Source organism: Bacillus rossius, chromosome 15 (genome assembly GCF_032445375.1).
Source record: "Bacillus rossius redtenbacheri isolate Brsri chromosome 15, Brsri_v3, whole genome shotgun sequence".
Classification (NCBI taxonomy): domain Eukaryota; kingdom Metazoa; phylum Arthropoda; class Insecta; order Phasmatodea; family Bacillidae; genus Bacillus; species Bacillus rossius.
In genome coordinates, this window is record NC_086342.1 from 13,150,228 (window position 1) to 13,169,079 (window position 18,852).

Here is an 18,852-nt window from a genome sequence, read left to right on the forward strand (position 1 = left end):
CCTGAAGACTGAACCAAACGCTGGGGCATATTATTTGAGTTTGTTTTATTGATGAAAATCACAGCTGTTATATTAAGGAAAAGAGGATATTATATCGGAATAGGTTTTACTTTACTTACTAGCAATTCTCATGCGAATCCACTCATCGGTGCAAAATTAGCTGCTTGCTGACTAGTCAACTCTCCGCTCGCTTTGCTTCAAAGTGTGAAGCTTCAAATAAGCTTTCTTTTTCAGATATCGGTGTGTGTGTTTATTAGTTTTTGAAGTCTCTAAAATTATATCGAATAAAAATATACTAATTGTTATTATTTCTGTATCTCAGCCAAAGGCTTCAAATATGGCGATTTTTGTTTTATTGCAGATTATTTCTTAAATGTTAGTGTTTTACATCCAACCATGGCATCGTTACATTCTAAAGCGTTTGGCGGAAGTTACAAGAACCTTAAGTCCAAAGCGTTAGTTGAGTCAGACAAACTTATGTCCAGATACAATGTTATGAACCCGTGGCTTCGTATATTTGGAAGAAAATAATCAAAATTTCGTGCTGTCCACACGAATAAGTATCATTGAAAAAGCTGTATTGTTATTATTATTTTATTTTTACTCCTGTGAAGTTGACCAGTTGTGACTTGGGAGTCTGTTTGGTTCTGAGGTTAAGATTAAGATTAATAATTTTCAATCCAAACAGGAAAATATATGTTTGTATAATTAACAGAACAACTCGATTACAAAATGAAAATTATTCTTAGCAAGTGTGAGATTTTTACTAGGATTATCTAACTCTTCGTAATGTACACTCTTAACTAATGACAACATGCTCACTCGTGCATCACTCTGTCATTAAGTGCACTAAGTGAAAGTGTAGATGGTTTAACGAAGGTCAGAAGTTTGAATAGATCTATATGGGAAAAAAAATACTGGGTTGAATGTCTTTTAGGAATTAGAGCCCGATCTCGGGTATATAATTATCGCAGTAGTTCATGGCGAAGTGTGTGGCTGTGTAGCTCTGAAGGAATCCATACGAAAGAGAGTATAACTTTAGTCTTGTCACTTACTGTATTTAAACTCTTAATTTGAAATTTTCATAGCTTCTCCAGGTAACAAAATATATCTTTAAAAACTTTTACCGTTATTGTTGGGACCCTACCTATTATTTCGGTACCAGGATATTCGCTGATATTTGTGTGTTAGCTGGTTTTTTGCAGTGAATTTATTGACCACAAACACAGATTGTTGTCGGGGAATTGCACACTTGTCAGTTATTTACAGTTTAGTGAAAATAATTTGTATGGTTGTATGTTTTATTGAGACTCGTAGCTTTGAATATATATACTGTATAGAAGTCGCTAGTGGATAGGATTTACTCTACGTTTTTTCAGAAGCGTATGATAAGCAGCTTGGGAACTTCACCGCTGCAGTGCGCTGCGGTAACGCCCTGTATCGTCTTAGTTGTTATTTACACGTTAGAGTGCAGCACTGTCGCCCGCTGTCATTCCCCGCACCCCCCACCATACATTCACTGCTGCTCAAGGTCGTTAAACGGGAGGGTGGGGAAGGGGTGTTTGAAGAGTTCGACACTTGTCCGCTAGGGACCACCACATTTCGATGCCCTGGAGATGGTGGCGATTGCGGCGGTGAATTAACCAACTACCTCAAAACCGTATTAGAAATTTTAACATGAGCTGGCGACTTCTATACAGCTCGTAGCTTGTTGAACCTGATGGGTGGTTTGGCGGCTGTTTGCAGAATGAAGTGGGTAACGGCTGCACCAAGCGACCGGCGTACACGAGGGGCCAGGCGACGCTGTTCGGCTTCAAGCGGCGCCCCGTGTCCGCGTCGCCGGCCTTCGTCACGCCGCCTTCCTCGGGGGCGACTTCCCCAGACGGCGGCGACGCCGTGACGGGCCCCGACGACCCCCGCCGCCAGCCGCAGCCGCAGACGCCCCGGCCGTCGCGCGCCAACAAGCGTCCCGGCGCCGCCAGCCGCTTCGGGTTCCGCGCGCCGTCCGCGCCGCCAGCCACCAACAAGGTGGGCGATGTCGTCTTCGTCGGCGGCGGCGGCGCGCCGCCCCCGGCCGAGTCGCGGGGCATGAAGGACAACAAGGGCGCCGCCCCTCCGACCAGGTTCACGCTGCACACGAGCCAGCTGCCGCGGCCGCAGTACCCGGTGCGCCTGAGCTCCGCGGACCACTGCGCCAGCAGCAAGGGCGCCAAGACGGCGGCCAACAACACGCGCAAGGAGCACGACGAGGCGCCCCTCTCGTCCAAGGAGGGCTCGCCGACGGGCGACTCGGGGCTGGGCAGCGCCGAGGCTGGCAGCGGCGGCGGCGGCGGCGACGGCGACTCGGACACGCTGCACAACCTGGAGCTGCTCGACGGCAGCCCGGACCTCGGCGGCCGCCGGCGGCGGGCGGCTCCGCGCCGCCTGCTCGGCACCGTCGTCTCGGGCCAGTTCTTCGACGTGCGCGACCTCAAGGACGACGGGGAGGCGTCCGAGGACCCGAACGTGATCACGGAGATCTCGCTCATCTCGATCCCGGGCACGCGCGTCAACCAGCAGCGCACGGGCATCGTGCGCGAGAGGTCGCAGAGGCTGCAGCAGCAGCTGCGGCTGAGGGGGAGGAGCTCCTCGGACGAGGGCCGCGACGAAGAGGACGAGGACGACGAGGAGAAGGCGAACCGGGACCGCTCGAGCAGCGAGAAGGTGCGCAGCCCGCCCGCCGGCGCCGAGGAGGAGCTGTGGGGCCACGGCGAGGCCATGGCGGAGGGATACACCAGCTCCGGGGACGAGAGTCCCTACAGCGTCACCTCCTCCAGCGACCAGCCGCCGCCCAGACCCGTGCTGCTCACCATCGAGGACTGCCGCTTCGCCGCCATCGCGGCCACGGCGCCCCAGGCGCTGCTCGAGGACGAGAAGTCCCCTGTGGACAGCGTGTTCAGCAGCAGCCCGCCCACCAGCTCCGCGGAGGACTCGGTCCACGCCGGGGCCCCCGCCGTGCCTGCGGCGCTCAGCCCCGAGTCCCCGGGTACGCCGACCAACGCGTCCAACTCCTTGTCTCTGTCCGAGGGCAGGGACTTCCTCATCGACGACGAGATCGCCGACCAGCCGGGGCTGACCTTCGGCGAGGGCGGCGGGGGGAACACCTCCTCCGGAGCGGGCGGCTGCAGCAGCCAGATGGCGTCCGTCGTGGACAGCAGCCTCACGCTCGTCGACTCCTCTCCGAGGCCAGGTATCGTGGGAGCGCTCAGCTCCAGGTGGTCACTCGACTGCCACAAGTCAGCCCCAGAGATCCACACAACACTAAACAAACAGAATACTGACTTTCATTGTCGATAAATTCTGTCCGGAAGCCTTCATAGCAACCTATCAGCTGGCTCATCTTCTTTAACTTTCTGTATTTGTTTTTCAGTTTGTCTGCTTTACCTTCCTAATTTATGATTTAAATTAGTTGGCAAGGTAGAATGATACTATTAGGTACTTACTAAATCTAAATGATGTCAAATTAGAAGATCGCATTCGTGCTAAGGGACATAAGTGCGTCTCAGGCCGAAGCCTATACGCCTGGTCATGCTGGGATCAGCCATGCAAGGAAAGGGTCGCATGCATCGTGTGCTAGGAGGGGATTGGCCAGCCATGGCAGCGATTGATGCCGTAACTAACTCCCCTCACTCTTACTTATAGATAACTAGTTACTTTGGAAAACAATGCTCAAAACATGTATGTATTTGAATCTCTCGTGACCTAGGGTAATGAAATATACTGCATATTAGGTTTTAAAGAAAATTTTTTAATTAAAGATCTTGGAAAAATCTTTATAAAATGTATTTCAAGGTTTATAATTAATAAGTAAACAGACTACAGAAACACGTTCAGAATTTATTTGAACACTTATTTACTAATGTACAGAAAGATTTTATACTCGTTTGCATTGCCTGTCCACTTGTTGGTAATCCTTGTGTAACCTTAACTTGAGAGAGATTACTTAATTACAATTCACATCATCATAATACATCTGTGTAACCAATATAGGTACTGCAATTGTGTACTGCATTTAAATTGCTGTTGTGCCTTTGTCATACAAGTTTATACTTGAATATTTTCTGTTAAAACAACTTAAATTTCTGTAAGTGGGTGTTTTTCCAAAATTCACATTTAGATTACATGATGAAAAGAATCTTAAAATAAAATATTTAAGGAAAATAAACGATGGGAAATTCACATCCTATTAATTGTGAAATATGATGCTGTGATACCTGCTTAGAACTAAACTGAAATGTTTCAAAATTCCCTTTATGTGTGAAATACAGATGCCTTAAAATTACCTGATGGTTGGACAGGTTGCAACAACTATCAAATAATAACTTTGAAGCAACAATTGTTGGATTTTGCAGGGTTTGTATCATAGGCGTGCGCAGGACTTCAGTAGTGGTGGTGCCAGATTACACAACAGCCCTATCATTCACGGACCCGAGTCTAAAGCAGGAGGTGGGGTCCTCCCCCGGAAAAATTTGGATTTGAAAGCGCAAAATGGTGCTATTTAAGGTGTTTCCGAACAAAAACATTAAATATACAGATGTAAAAATTTTAGCTTTTTTTATGACAAATTATGGCTTTGAACGTTTTAATCGCCAGGAAAACTACTAAACTATTTACAGTTTTAAGCTTTGTTGAGCCATAAAGTAAATTGCACAAATTGTTTGCACGGAATTCATGCTCGTGGCTTTGAAAAACCGTACTTACATGTTTTCTGAAGACGCCAAATAAATGCTAGAAAAAACATTCTCAAATGTTAAGTTTTAAAATCCAAAAATCAAGGGAGTTTTTGTAACCTACCTCAAATATGTAAAATATTAAAATAATAAAAATACACAAATAAGAGTGGGCAAAAGTTTTAAGTTTTGGAATACAACAAAAATGTTTTGTCGGCGACTGCATATAAGTCATCGAGTAATCCTTTCCGGGATCCGGCTTTTTAATTTTAATCACCCATTTATACATCATACAGACAGATATATACAGCAATTAAAGAACCATAACAACAGTTAACTAGTGAAAATAAAATTATGATTAATTAATGAATGATCCACGTAACAAACACAGGCTGTACTCGTGTACTCATTAGAACAGTAAACTGATGAGTAATCAGTAAGAGTAAACACTACACAGTAGTGCTACCTGGTGGACAGCGGCTATTATTCCGTGCGCCTGCCGAGTGAAGTGAACAGTGGACACCAAGCGCGCATTCTACGAGGGCTGTTTTTTTTTTCAACCTCCGAAAGGCTATATAAAAAAAGTAAATTTACATAACATAGTAATTCTACCACCAAAAGTACAGTAGGGTCTTACTTATTTTAATACATAAAAGCCAAAACTATCGAGGCATTTGTCATATCGTAACACAAGCTTATCTATGCATGTTTCGAAGAAGTTAGCCGCCAGTGAATAGAGATAACAGGACAAGTGCCTTGATCTCCCGCTCCCTCACGACACCACTGTGAGGCGGGTGGACTAATCGCGCGGCGCACTGGCTCCCGCGTCAAGAATTATCGCAAGAATATGAATAATGAGGCACAATACTCCGCACAATTAGTCCACCCGCCTCACAGTGGTGTCGTGAGGGAGCGGGAGATCAAGGCACTTGTCCTGTTATCTCTATTCACTGGCGGCTAACTTCTTCGAAACATGCATATATAAGCTTGTGTTACGATATGAAAAATGCCTCGATAGTTTTGGCTTTTATGTATTAAAATAAGTAAGACCCTACTGTACTTTTGGTGGTAGAATTACTATGTTACGTAAATTTCCTTTTTTATATAGCCTTTCGGAGGTTGAAAAAAAAACAGCCCTCGTATGTAATTCGAGGAGAACTAGGAGAAGTATTTACATTTCAGAAGTTTCGTAGCCGCGGCCCGCGTGTACAACACGAGTAATTGCACCTAGCTTGTTCCCGTGTGTATAGTTGGTTCGATTGATAATTGATATACTGATAGTGTTATGAGCACATATCTGTAACTCGACACAATTAGAAAACATATTTTTTTTTGGAAATAATACGGTTTTTTGTAAGTATGTATTATTTCTGCGTATAAAAAATAAAATAACGTTAACCCTAATGGTGGTGCCAAGGCACCTGTGGCACCTACCGTGCGCACGCCTATGGTTTGTATGCCTCCTTAATACCTAAATCCTTAATTTGTCTTAAATTAATAAGTGCCTTTAAAAGTCCTTAAATTTCATTAATAATCCTTAATACCTCCTTAATAAAGACTGATATCTTGCAAGTAATGGATAAATGCTGGTATTTTAATGTTCTTTAGTATCTGACTGGGCAGCTAACAATGCTTCGTGCATGCCCAGTCCAACTCGCGAATTTCAGGTCGATTAGATGTTATATATAAACATTTTGAATTTTATTCATAGTTGTATCTCACCTTTAAACTCAAAAATGTGTGTTTTATTGTCTTACTGTGAACTTTTAAAGTAAGTATAATTAGTGATGATAGTAAATGGTGGGGGTATTAAATTATACACTGTTTGGGTTAGATGTGTTAGAAAGAATTCTGGACAAAAGGGGCTTATTTGTAAGAATTGAATTAACCAACAAAATTATTTTTTGTACATTAATCATAAAAGTGTTATTTTCTTGAGGTAATATTGATAGTATAAATGGTTTTCTACCTTTTAGTGATAAAAGGTGATGAAGTAAAGGGGGTACTTATAAATCTTTTAATTTTTGACGCTTAAGAGGGTATGAACCATGTTGTGGCAACATAAGTAAAAAAGAAAAGGCCTTGTTGCAACTATCTTCAAGGGTGATGGTATACCAAAATGTAGGGTGCATAGATTTTTCCATAGATGTGGCTTCAACCAAGAAGCCAAGCGGCAGTAGCAGACGCTCTAGCCTATAATCTAGTTACATTTCACGCTGTTGGAAGCCGAGCAGTGCAGGCGAGAGTGGGGGGTGTGCTTGGTTTGCAGTGAGGAAGCTGGATGCTTGGGTGGGCGACGGCAGCCCCGCCAGGGGGCGACGTGTGGCGCGGGTGGGCTCCCCGGACACCCTGTCCCCGTGCGAGAGCCTCGCGTCGGACGACCTCATGATGGACTTCGACGGCAGCCAGGCCAGTCTGCTGGACGGCACAGTGGACAGGTGAGGATACTCTTCTGTTCGCATTAGTACACCCGCCCCTCGAAGTAACGCTCTTAATTCTTACCAGGAAAACTTGAGCGCTAATCAAATACTTTTTTTGAAGTGACGACGTCCAATAAATCGATGAACGCCGGCTGCACGCACAAAAAAGTGTCCCGTTACACTGTGTCCCGTTACGCTCATTGTACGCTTGCGCCGCATCTATGTCTCTCTTCCACTCGATTGGAAACAACCATCGATTTGACTTTTTTCGAGGCACGTTAAACTTGAAACACTCCCATTCGTTTTCTACTTTTCCTATCCATCGTCCTATCCTCAACAGAATAACACAGATTGGAAGAAGTTAAATAGCAAACGTGTATAAAAGTTATGGTTAAAATAATCTGTTCATTAAAGTAATAAAACATATTTGAATTAATGAGTGCAAATAAAAGTAAATTTATCAATTAAATTGTAGATTTCATTTCACTCCTCCTTTGTATCCACACAAAATAGTGATATTTGAATAAAAATTATTCAATTTTATTCATAAAAGTATGCAATCATTTCATCAATGTTTTGTTATATCGTTGTCACGTTAAACTATCGTCCGTAAACCGACTTTACAGACAACCAATATTTTTTTTTCCATAAGAGAGTATGTTAATCAAAATAATTTGTTTTCCAATCAGATAAGTGTGCCTGCTGACTACCATTTTAATCAAGACACTGCTGACGTTAAAATTAATTTACAGTACAGACATGTGTCTAAATAAACTTGAAGCGCATTTAAATAAATGTTGATTAATTTTTTTTTAGATTAATAGCCTATAATTAAATTTAAAACATTCATGTATCGCATTAACATAAAAGTCCTGGGGCATAACATACCTAAATAGTGCTAACAAGTTAAAAAGTTATAATATTATTCCTATAAGAGATATATTTCAGTTTTAATAAGAATAAAAAAACGCATAAACTTAACATTTTCTATTATTAGAAAAATTGTTTAACCTGGTAACGTAATTCCTATTTCTATTTACTGAATGCACACCTGCCATGATTTACCACTAGCGCATTCTAGTAGGTGCGAGGTAAACTAGCCGTGAAAGCTTCTAGCTTTACTCTCCAGAGCTGCTGCTCAAATGCAGGATGGCGTAAAATAAACATTGGCTGAACACTTGGGCCATCTCGTAGGTAAATACGCAATGAAGGAAGCAAATACTATTATGGAAAGAGCAAAATATTGTTTGTTGATTCGTGACATTACTTCTTTGCATTGCATTTAATACTACACAAGCTCTATTGCCATTGTGCACACATGGAAATAAAAATTTGCATAAAATAAAGCAGCGTTACTTGAACTCTTATGACTGCGCTATTTCAAATCATCATGGCGTGATTGGCATCATTAACTTAAAATTATGCTAATCAAGCAGTTTTATTTTAAGGGGTGGGTGCACTATAAAAATTGATTGTATGCTTTTAAGGCCTGAGTAACTACTGCTTAGCTTCTGGGTTGAACTCAGGTCTTTGAAAACTATGTTGTGCCTGACATATGGACATGCCTTGATCTAATCATCTTCAAGGGTGATTTAACAAATGAATGTATGGTGTTCTGGTACAGTATAAGGTAATAAATACACAGCAAAGTTGTTTTTGGCCTTATAAGACTGAATCCAAACGAATAGCAAATAATGTTTGAAATGTGCAATAAATAGAAACTCAAATTAATGCTACTAATGGAATACAGGTTCGAAAAAAATAGCTTTAATTAATTAGCATTTATGTAATAACTACTAGTATTTATACTTCATGTAAATAATAACAATCTAAATGACTGTCCACAAAACTGATCTCAGTTTTACTCTCACTGGTGGAGCTTAACTCGAATTGGGCTCTCTCTACTGTTCGTCTCTCACCACGCACTTCGGTCCCAACACACTGTTACCTCTCGCTCTACGAGAAGTAAGCGCTGTGCTGCTCGCTCTGTTACAGCCAAGCTGATGTGTCGAGCGGACCCATAGACATCCTGGACGAGGAGACTCTCATGTCGGAGATCGACGCAAAGAGCGACTTGTCGGCGTGGGAGTGGTCCAGTCCCCTCGGTGCCCAGAAAGGGTAAGTCTTTACACACTCTGCTGTCAGCTTCTACTCCGAAGCCCTTTGGTCTCACTTTCCAAGAGACTACGTAAAACTGTCGCAAAATACAGTACAGTTCTTTGATCTGTTACATTTAGGATAACGTCTGTGTCAGATTAGTGATGCAGGAATACATATAAATTAATTTACTGTACAATTATATTTTAAACCAGTTGTATTAATCCGCTTTATGGTCGTACGCTGTACGTACACATTTGTAATATTATTAAAATTTGATAATAATATAACGCACTTAAAAGCGTTAATCCATCAGGAAAATCTGAATGTGAATGGCTCGGTCTGTGCTGGATCACAGAAGGTGCTGAATCGAAGAGTACAGGATTAAGGGTGTATGTCCCGTTCCAAGTCATAAATTTTCACAAGACGAAAAAAAAAAATGTGTCAGACTTTTCGCATAATTAGCTGGCTGAGCATTTTTAACGTTTTTGTGCATTATGGAATGAAAGTAGGTAGAATGAAATGGATTATAAAACTGCAACTTTTTAGCTTTAGTCAATTTTACTGTCTGCTATTTGATATGGTTTAGTTTCTTTCGGAAGGAGGAAAAAAAATATTAATTTTAAATGACCTTTTAAAAAAAGAATATTTATTATTTATAATTTGTAAGACTAAATTAAATTAATTAAATTTTTCTGAAATAATTTTAAACCATACCACGCAGTAGCTACAAGCATTTCCTTTACTAAAAAATTTTGTTATTGATTAAATGATGTTCTCCTTATCCATACTGCACAAAAATGTGAAAAATTCAACTTTGTCACATAATTATGCAAAACGTATCTTATATATATATGTATGTATATATATGTATGTATATATATGTATATATATATATGTACATGTATGTATATGTATGTATATGTATGTATATGTATGTATATATATGTATGTATATATATGTATGTATATGTATGTATATATATGTATGTATGTATATGTATGTATATATATGTATATATGTGTGTATATATATATATGTGTGTGTATATATATATATGTGTATATATATACGTATATCAACACACATACATACACATATATATACATATATATTTTTTCATTTTGTTGAAACCCAGCTACTTAAAAAGTTCAAAAGTTCAACAGTGTTAAACTTAAAAATAAAATTACCTGAAACAGGACGTACACTCTTAAAGAACGCAGACAGTAGTTTAAACTTCAAAATCCGGAAAATCTGTTTTGTACTACAGTGTGTCTCATCCTGAGTTAGCAGTGTGCATTAAAATGGGGAATTTATGTTCTATTTTTAAAGCAATATTTCTATTATTAGCACTGTCCTTGTTTCTGTGTGCTCTGTTGCCATATTTACCAACTTGGAGGAAAAAAGGTATTTGTCACAACTTTGTAGTGAGATTTTTTTTTAAGTTTTAAGAATTCATAATTGATAGATGCCATCTTGTTGCTATTTGTGAATATTTTTTTTTTTACTTTTTTGATTATAGCTCATAATATCATGGAATGCCTTATTATTAGTGACAGATTGCTACAAATAGTTAACTTCTGTGAAATAATAATTGGCATATAGCATTGAATTTTTTTGTCATAATGATTACAACTGTATAAATTTGTCAGTAGACACTAATCTAGGTTTTCAAAGTCAACAAATAGTAAAATTTAAAAAAAAATTCTAATTTAATATTTATATATAATAATTTAATATTAAAATCACAGAGGCATTCAATAAATTTTGTAAATTGACTAGCAGGGCACTCTGTCTGGCAACATTGTGCACCATTTACTCTTTACTGCAGTCTAAGCATGAGACAGACTATAGCAGTACTAGCATCCATAAATCTTACTTACGGGGGGGGGGGGGGGACGGGGGGGGGGGGGGGGAGACTTTAAACTCAAATGAAATGTACGTATTATAAAAAGAATACATATTTTGCAATAACATTTTTTTTCCATTTAATAGCATAGAAAAAAACATTACAAATTTTTTAAAATGGAAATATTTCCTAATTTCTTATAAATACTTAATTTTTACTATTTAAAATATGCAGTCACCGTTTTACGTTAACTTGATTTTTTTTTACTTTATGTATTTTTACATGAAAAAAGTATCATTTAATCACAATTTATGAATCTAGTTACACAAGAATTTTAAAATGTGATTTATTTTTATAGTTTGGGTGGGTTTACTTTTAGCTCTCTTTCATTTTTATGTAGATACTAGCGACCCACCCTGGCTTCGCACGGGTGCAATGCTGAATATTCATTTGAATTACATTCTGTAAAGGGCCATATTGATCTATATTAAATGCACAATGTATTTAAGGTACTTAATTGGATAAGGATTAATGCTCTATTGCTTAAAATCGCTTCGTAAATAAGTCATTATTTCTCGTAAAAAGTAAAGGATAAAAAATTGTTATTGTGGGTTATCCCTAGAGACACGGAAATTTCGCGAATCGCGATATCGCGAAATAACACCGCAATTTACCTTAATTCGCGACAAAACACCGAAATCGCACAGCATCGAGAAATAAAACTGATAATAATGAATTAGACCACCCATGCAAGACATCGCGAAAAACAAGTAAACACGACGTTGACGGCACATCGCCATTTTTCTAAGTTCCAACATGGCCGCTTTGTAGTAATGAAAGTAAATAATGATTTACAGTATTCCTGTCACGTAAACATGACAATTTGAAACGAAAGCAGTAATTGCAATCATAAACTAATTAAAAAGAGATAAATGTACCTGAGCATCAACACAAAGTTAATAAAAAATACCGGCGATGTTTTCAACACAATATAGCTGCCATGATTTTCAACCCACTTCTTTGCTGCAAACTGTCGCCTTAACAGCTGTATTTACACATTAATCTTGTAGAGAAATATAAATTTTTAATTCTTCCTTTCATGTTGAACGGTTAACAACCTCATGCTTTCAACTACGTTTGACTGGCTTGGCAACCTACTCGTTAGAGCTGTCGCAAACCGTATGTATTCGGTACTGAGTAACGGGTGCGCCATCTAGTATCGAGTAACGAAACGTTACTTACACACGGCTGGATTTCGTTACTCGCATTTTTCGTATGTTTTACGCATGCGCGCGCATATTCGATGAATTTACGTTACAAAGAACGATGTTTGTTTATTAAGTAAAGTATAATATGGAAATTTGTCGTCCAAGTTTTTTACTGTTTATAAGAAAGTATTTTTTACAAATTAGAAATATGTATATTTTTGTTCTTTATTATCGCGTATTTTCACGTGTTTTTTTTTTTTTTGTTTTTATCTTAAAAGAGATAATATAATAAAACCGCTCTAATGAGATTTAATTGTTTCTTGGTTAACAAAAACTGTTAATTATCAAATATTGTTAATTGTTTATATTCTATTTATTATTATTTACGTGACATACTGTACGCGTACGCAATACGACTCGATTCGTTGCTGCAACATAACATAGCATGTTATGCGGTATCAGAAGTAACGAGTAACGTAGCGACACGATAGTAACGAGTACTAATTGTTATAGTAACGAATACATACGGGTACACTTTTTTTCATTACTTTTACACCTCTACTACTCGTAAACATGAACACATGGCACTACGCCTATTGATAAGCAAAATCAGTGACCTTTAACTGCCGTAACTACACTTCTCAGCAAATGCAATACGACCGCAGAGCAAGTTAATACGGCGTCAACGGGACAAAGAACAGCAGCAAGAAATATTACAAGAATACTAAGTTGAGACATGCCGTGCCGAGGCAGCGCGCTAGGCGGCACCGGGCCGTGCCGAGCTGTTTCAAGCCTACAATTTTTATTTGCCAATAGTGTTGACTTTAGAGTGCAGTATACGCCGTGCCACTATTATTTATCCAAGCAAAACTTGTAGGTCATAAAACCATTCTCAAAAGTTAAAGTAGACATGAAAAACCAAAACAGCGAAATAAAACCGAAGTTTGATTTTTTCAAAACGAAATTTAAGGAAAAATAAAACCACTTTTACGGGACTCTAGTTATCCCTAAGAGATAGGCATATACCATCATGGACTTTTTTGTAGACCTTTTTAAGGTGTACAATACTGTAGTAAATTATTTTGATCTATCTCGTAGGGTTCAGCCAGCGTTTGCAATGTAAGCACAAAAAAATGTGTTTATTGACGACATCACATTAGAAACCTTTAAAATTAACAGTGTTTCTCTACTATATTATGCATGTATTGTACTTATAAACCTTCTTCTTGAATCACTCTATCTACTAAAAAAAAACGCATCAAACTCTTTTCCGTAGTTTTAAAGATCTAAGCGTACATAAGGACAGACAGACAGCGGGAAGCAAATTTTTTTTATACTATGTAGTGATGACACGAATGTTTAAAATAAAACTTAGGTGTTATCTTTTTGAAATTAACATTTTATTGCATTGAGTTTTACAAAAATTTAGTGTGTAGCATACAGTGCTAAATGTATGTTATAAATGAAAATATAAAAAATAGCTACAATTTATTATCGTGAAGGAACATCATCAAAACTCTTTACTTGCTTTTATACTCAAATGAAACAGTGAGTGATAATATAATGGTTTACCGAAGTTGCTTCTACTTTTCTCAAACATAAATAGCTAGCTGGCTTGGTGAAAAACACCAGGAAATGAAAAATAAACAGCTGTATTTGTTCTGCTAGTTTTATGCTGTCTGTGTTTATATTTTGCAGATGTTTTTAATTTTTACAGTTTCATCTGTGGCATCTGTACATTCTAACTAATGCTTATTTAATCAATTTAGCAATTATAAACTACATATTCTTTTAAACTGTTATATAAAAACTTCATAATTACTGTTTGTTTGCTTTACTGAAGTTAGACTAGTATTTTGTGTTTGTCTTGTAACCTCTCGTGCCAAACGCAAGAGGAACAAGGGGTGATATGGTAGACAGAGGTGTGCTAAGTGTGAGATATCAACTTTTTTATTCTTCAAATACACATACCCTTCATCACAAACAAATATTAACTTCAAGATATAACAAATCACATTTGTTTCCAGAGCTTTCACTTGTTACACAGCTGGAAAATCTCTGTGAACAGAAAATACAAAAATGATTAGGACAGCCCTTACTTAAGTGAAAGAGCGTTAACAAAACACTGCGCTTGGGGCTACTCAACTAGTATATAACGCCCGCGGCAATGCGTCGGGTTACACTGTCAATTAAAATTACGTGAATTTACAACAAAATACATGAAGCGACAATAAACCATACTTTAATTTTGAAGGCAGAACATTGATGCACATTAACGATATATATTACAAGAATAAGGATATCTGCAGTTCCTTGAAGAATGAATAGTAAACAAGTTTAATGATTTTCAAACATACAAATCTAAAACTCTTATCATTTACGTTAACACTCTTAAGTATGATATTAATTTTTAGGAACATAATTATTAAACATCACTAAACCAAGCGAGGGAGTGACTGCTAAGTTGAAGTCCTCAATGTTCAAAATTCTTCTTGTATCTCCATTTACGTGTTAGGTTATTTATAACTGAAAAACACTTAGTTCTGACTTTTGAATCCGGGAGTTACTGTTATTTGTCGAATCAAAGAAAATGTCTCTTCTGGGTGGTTTTAAGCTCAAACACAGTCCTCTCCAAACCATGCCGCCGTCAATGCTAGCCCCTCTTCTGAATATTGATCCAACTGGTATCGCTGTCTTAAAGCTGTTGCTCTTAGCCAGAGGTGCCCACCCCCCCCCCCCCCCCCCCAAACACTATGACTCACCCCCCCCCCCCAACCTAATGATGCCCGCCCCCCCCCCCCCAAATTTTTATGCCATTTTCTCAATGATTTACTCAATTATTTTATAATATTATACTTTTTTAGTATTATATTTTATCACATTTTGCATTAATTAAAACTTAACCGACAGATGCCAAACTGCTTTTGTTGAGGAAAGTGTGGGGTTGCCAATTTTATTTACAAGATCCCTTTGAATTATCAAAGCACCAGAAACGTATTTTCACATTAGAAGCTATAATTATGTAAATAATATATACATTTTTCTCGTCTTTTAACCACCCCCCCCCCCTGAAATTTTAATGACGCAGTCTGCGTCGTTACCCCCCCCTTGTGGGCACCCCTGTCTTAGCTGGGCAAACAGTTTTACGTAGAAGTGTCTTACCAAGTGGTTCGAAGTTGCTCGGGCAGCGTGACGGCAGGCAGGCGAGATTTCTGACGGTGTAGCAGTCGCGGGCAGCAGCTCCCCGCCTCGGTTGTCTCGGAGCTGTCTCTCTCCCAGGGCCTTACATACTCTGGAACGCGAAGTAAAAAACAACGTAGAATCTTCTGGGCCTGCATGACCAAAACACGCCGCACACCCGAATATAAGACAGGAAAATACAGTAAAATCCTGTTAAGAAGTTTCTCAGGGTACTTGTAAATATACACTTATTAACAGAAAAACTTATTGTGTTTATTTATAGGTCTAGTGCTAATTTTTTTTTTTTTTAACTTTGGAGGAAATTCTTGAAAGTGGGATTTTCTTGCTATGATTTTACTGTACTGTAAACACAAGTACAGTATCGATTTGATTTTGGACAGAAACTACTTGTTTCTGTAAAATAACTTGTTGGATAAATGTCTGGGACAGATTACAGTTGGAAAAAAATTGTTTTGATTATTACATACCAAAATCAGTATGTAAAGATGAAATAATAAGTAATGTATTATTAGTTGAACAATAGAATGAATCAATACAATCCACTTGGTCTGAATAGCTAACCAAGAACTAGGCACTGAAATAAAATACTTATATAGTTCAATTTTTGATGTTAAAGAATAATGATGTAATGATTTGTATAATTTTTCTTTAATTTCTGTTCTGTTTCACGACTTAACTTTCATTTCAGTTTTTCACAATGTATTAATTTGCATTTCAGGTTTTTATGTTGTATTGATGCAGATCTTGATCTTTTTATTTAGCGCAACTCTCCATTAAAGCTAGTCCCAATATATAAAGTAGCAATGAAGTACAAATTAATGAAAATAATATATTTTTAACCAAATTTACTACTATGTACATCCCCAGACGTAGTACAAAGGCTTCAGTGCATTTATTTTACTGAACCTGTTGTATGTACTCTTTTCTGCAGTAAACTTCTACAAGGCCTTGCATTGTTCAGTATAACGGCTGTTATGTGAGTTATCTTGCAACAGTTATAACTTTGTGCTATCTTTGAAATGTGTTCAGAATTTTTTGTAACAGCTAGACAGGTCTGGAATTTCTGATATAGAGCCGATAGCACTAGCCCAGTCAGTCACCTAGACGTAACGAATACTTTGATGGATGAACGAGTTATGACTCTTGATGTTCCCAATCCCGTTGTCTGTGGTCAGAATTAAAAGACCGAAATCTACGAATGTTTTGAACGAATCTTTTAACGCAACTGATTCAAATTGCATCGATTCGGTAAGTTGAATCAAGGGCGTCGCCAGCCGATGGCCTGTGTGTGTGTGTGTGTGTGGGGGGGGGGGGGGGGGGGGGGGCAAGTTGTGGGAAAAGTATGTTTTTTTTTTTTTCATTTGCCTACTTTTTTTTAATCTTTAGGGCTCTAGGGGGGTCAATTTCCCCCCCTACACCCCCCCTTCCTGGCGACGCCCTTGAATTGATCTGCCCAGCACTAGTACTCAATTGTACTCAATTGGATCGAATGATTTCTGTAGCCTAAGGTGGTAGCAGGTTTCTTAAACCGGAAATGTGCGGGATGGCGGGGGGGGGGGGGGGGGGAAGAGAGGGTTTCTGGGAGAAGTGAAGGGCCCGGTTTCTTAAGGTGTCGGATAACCTATGTTTCCACTCACTAGTTCGTGATGCCGGTTTATGCTCCGTGCCCAACCAACTTGATAACCTGTACGACGACGTTTAATTTGATACTTTGCAGCTCGCGTATCTGTTTCGCTCTCTTGATTGTGGGATAGCGCGACCATTGGTCGATCAAACCTGCTAAGGCAGTTCTGGTTCTAAAAAGTAATTAAACACTGGTCAGAGTTCCGGAAATAAACAGCCACGGTGCTGGAAGTCATGAAAATTTTTCGTGCATAGCATGAATTTAGTTAATTTGCTATCCGTTGATGTGTAACAATTTAGCTCTCGGTATACGGCAATTGCTAGCAGTAATTTCGTGAATGAAACGGAAGTCTCGTAGAACGGAAAAGTGTAACCACGGTGCTGCTATCTATGGCGGATGGTGCAAACCAAAGTTCGCAAAGCCAAAGGGAAACTTAATGGTATAGTGATTTTGAACAAGACGGGGCAGTACTTCAATAAAATCCCTTGTCGAAAATCAGGTCCAAAGCTGGGATTTAGTAATTTTTTTTTCAAGCTTTCTTTCGCTTTTATTGGAGCTGTTTCATTATATATATCAACCTTTCGGTCTGCCATCGAATGATTTAATAGTCGACGTAGCTGCTTCGGCAACGAATTCCAGCGGCGGGTGCGGAAACTACGTGTGATTAGCGTCAATAAATGTAGTTGAAATCACAGTTTGCGTAAATTGATCACGGGCGGCATTATTTTAATGAATTTTACTTTAAATTTCGTGTTGGAATATCGTATTATATATTTGCAACATGAATTTGCTCGTTACGGAGAATAGAAATACATATATCTGACGAGTACTGAAAGACTCGCCCACATTTTTTTAAAAACATTTTTGACCAGTAATCACTTTATCTCTTGTTACACTGCATTTGGTAGGAACATTTTGATGAAAATGGAACGGAAGTAAACGAATGGAAATGTGACACAAAGATGGCGGACCCCACATAGTCACATTCGTAAACATTAGGGTACATACCAAAAGTATTGGTGTGCCAAACTAAAATATTGTGATGGTCAAGCTAGCGTGGAATATATTTGGTGAACTAAAATAGTCATAGTGATAAGTAATCCCATGTTTTAAAATACTTAATAAGACTGGCATTACAATGGTCATGATATATGCTCTCATTCTAGATTCCAAACAGGCTCGATGTGACAGCGGCAGCGACCGCGATTGTGGTACCCACGGGCGAATTTTCTTTTCATCCACTTGAAATTGATAACCCACTCACATAACGCACGTGGTGATTGATCGTTATTAGTTTAAAAATGAGCAGGCATGTACAACAACATACAAGCACGCAATCTAGAAATGACTCGCGTCGGCTGGCACCACGCGCAAAACTTTCGGGTCACGAGTATTCCTTCCCAACCCTGCGGATGTGTTATAGATAGGCATCTATTTTAAAGTTGGCAAACACCCCCCCCCCCCCCTTTTTTTTTTATACTTTCCTTTACCGTCACTTTCATTATACTGCTGTTTGTACAAAGAATGGCGCGTGACCTGAAACCATAATTATGTAATAATACCCCCCCCCCCCTCCCCCCCGGGTTGTTGAATTCCGGCATGGGATACGATCTAGGGCGGGCTAGGGTGTGGCGATAGTGAACCGATTCGAGGGAAAAAAAACTATAGGCGTTAATCGTCATTGTGCGCCAGCAGCAAGTGCGTCTTAACGCATAAACTGTCCTTTTAGAACGAAGTGCAAGG

At 39.2% G+C, this 18,852-nt stretch overlaps 1 protein-coding gene across 4 annotated transcripts in view; it reads left to right on the plus strand.

Moving 5' to 3' along the window:
• The window catches only part of LOC134539712 (uncharacterized), a 119,176-nt gene that overhangs the window by 46,171 nt on the left and 54,153 nt on the right, over positions 1-18,852 (plus strand). For all 4 annotated transcript variants that reach the window (XM_063381935.1, XM_063381934.1, XM_063381937.1 and 1 more), the window contains 3 exons: positions 1,747-3,229; positions 6,979-7,147; positions 9,125-9,247. In XM_063381935.1, coding sequence (XP_063238005.1) covers positions 1,747-3,229; positions 6,979-7,147; positions 9,125-9,247 — 1,775 coding nt within the window. The remainder of the gene's footprint in view (positions 1-1,746; positions 3,230-6,978; positions 7,148-9,124; positions 9,248-18,852) is intronic.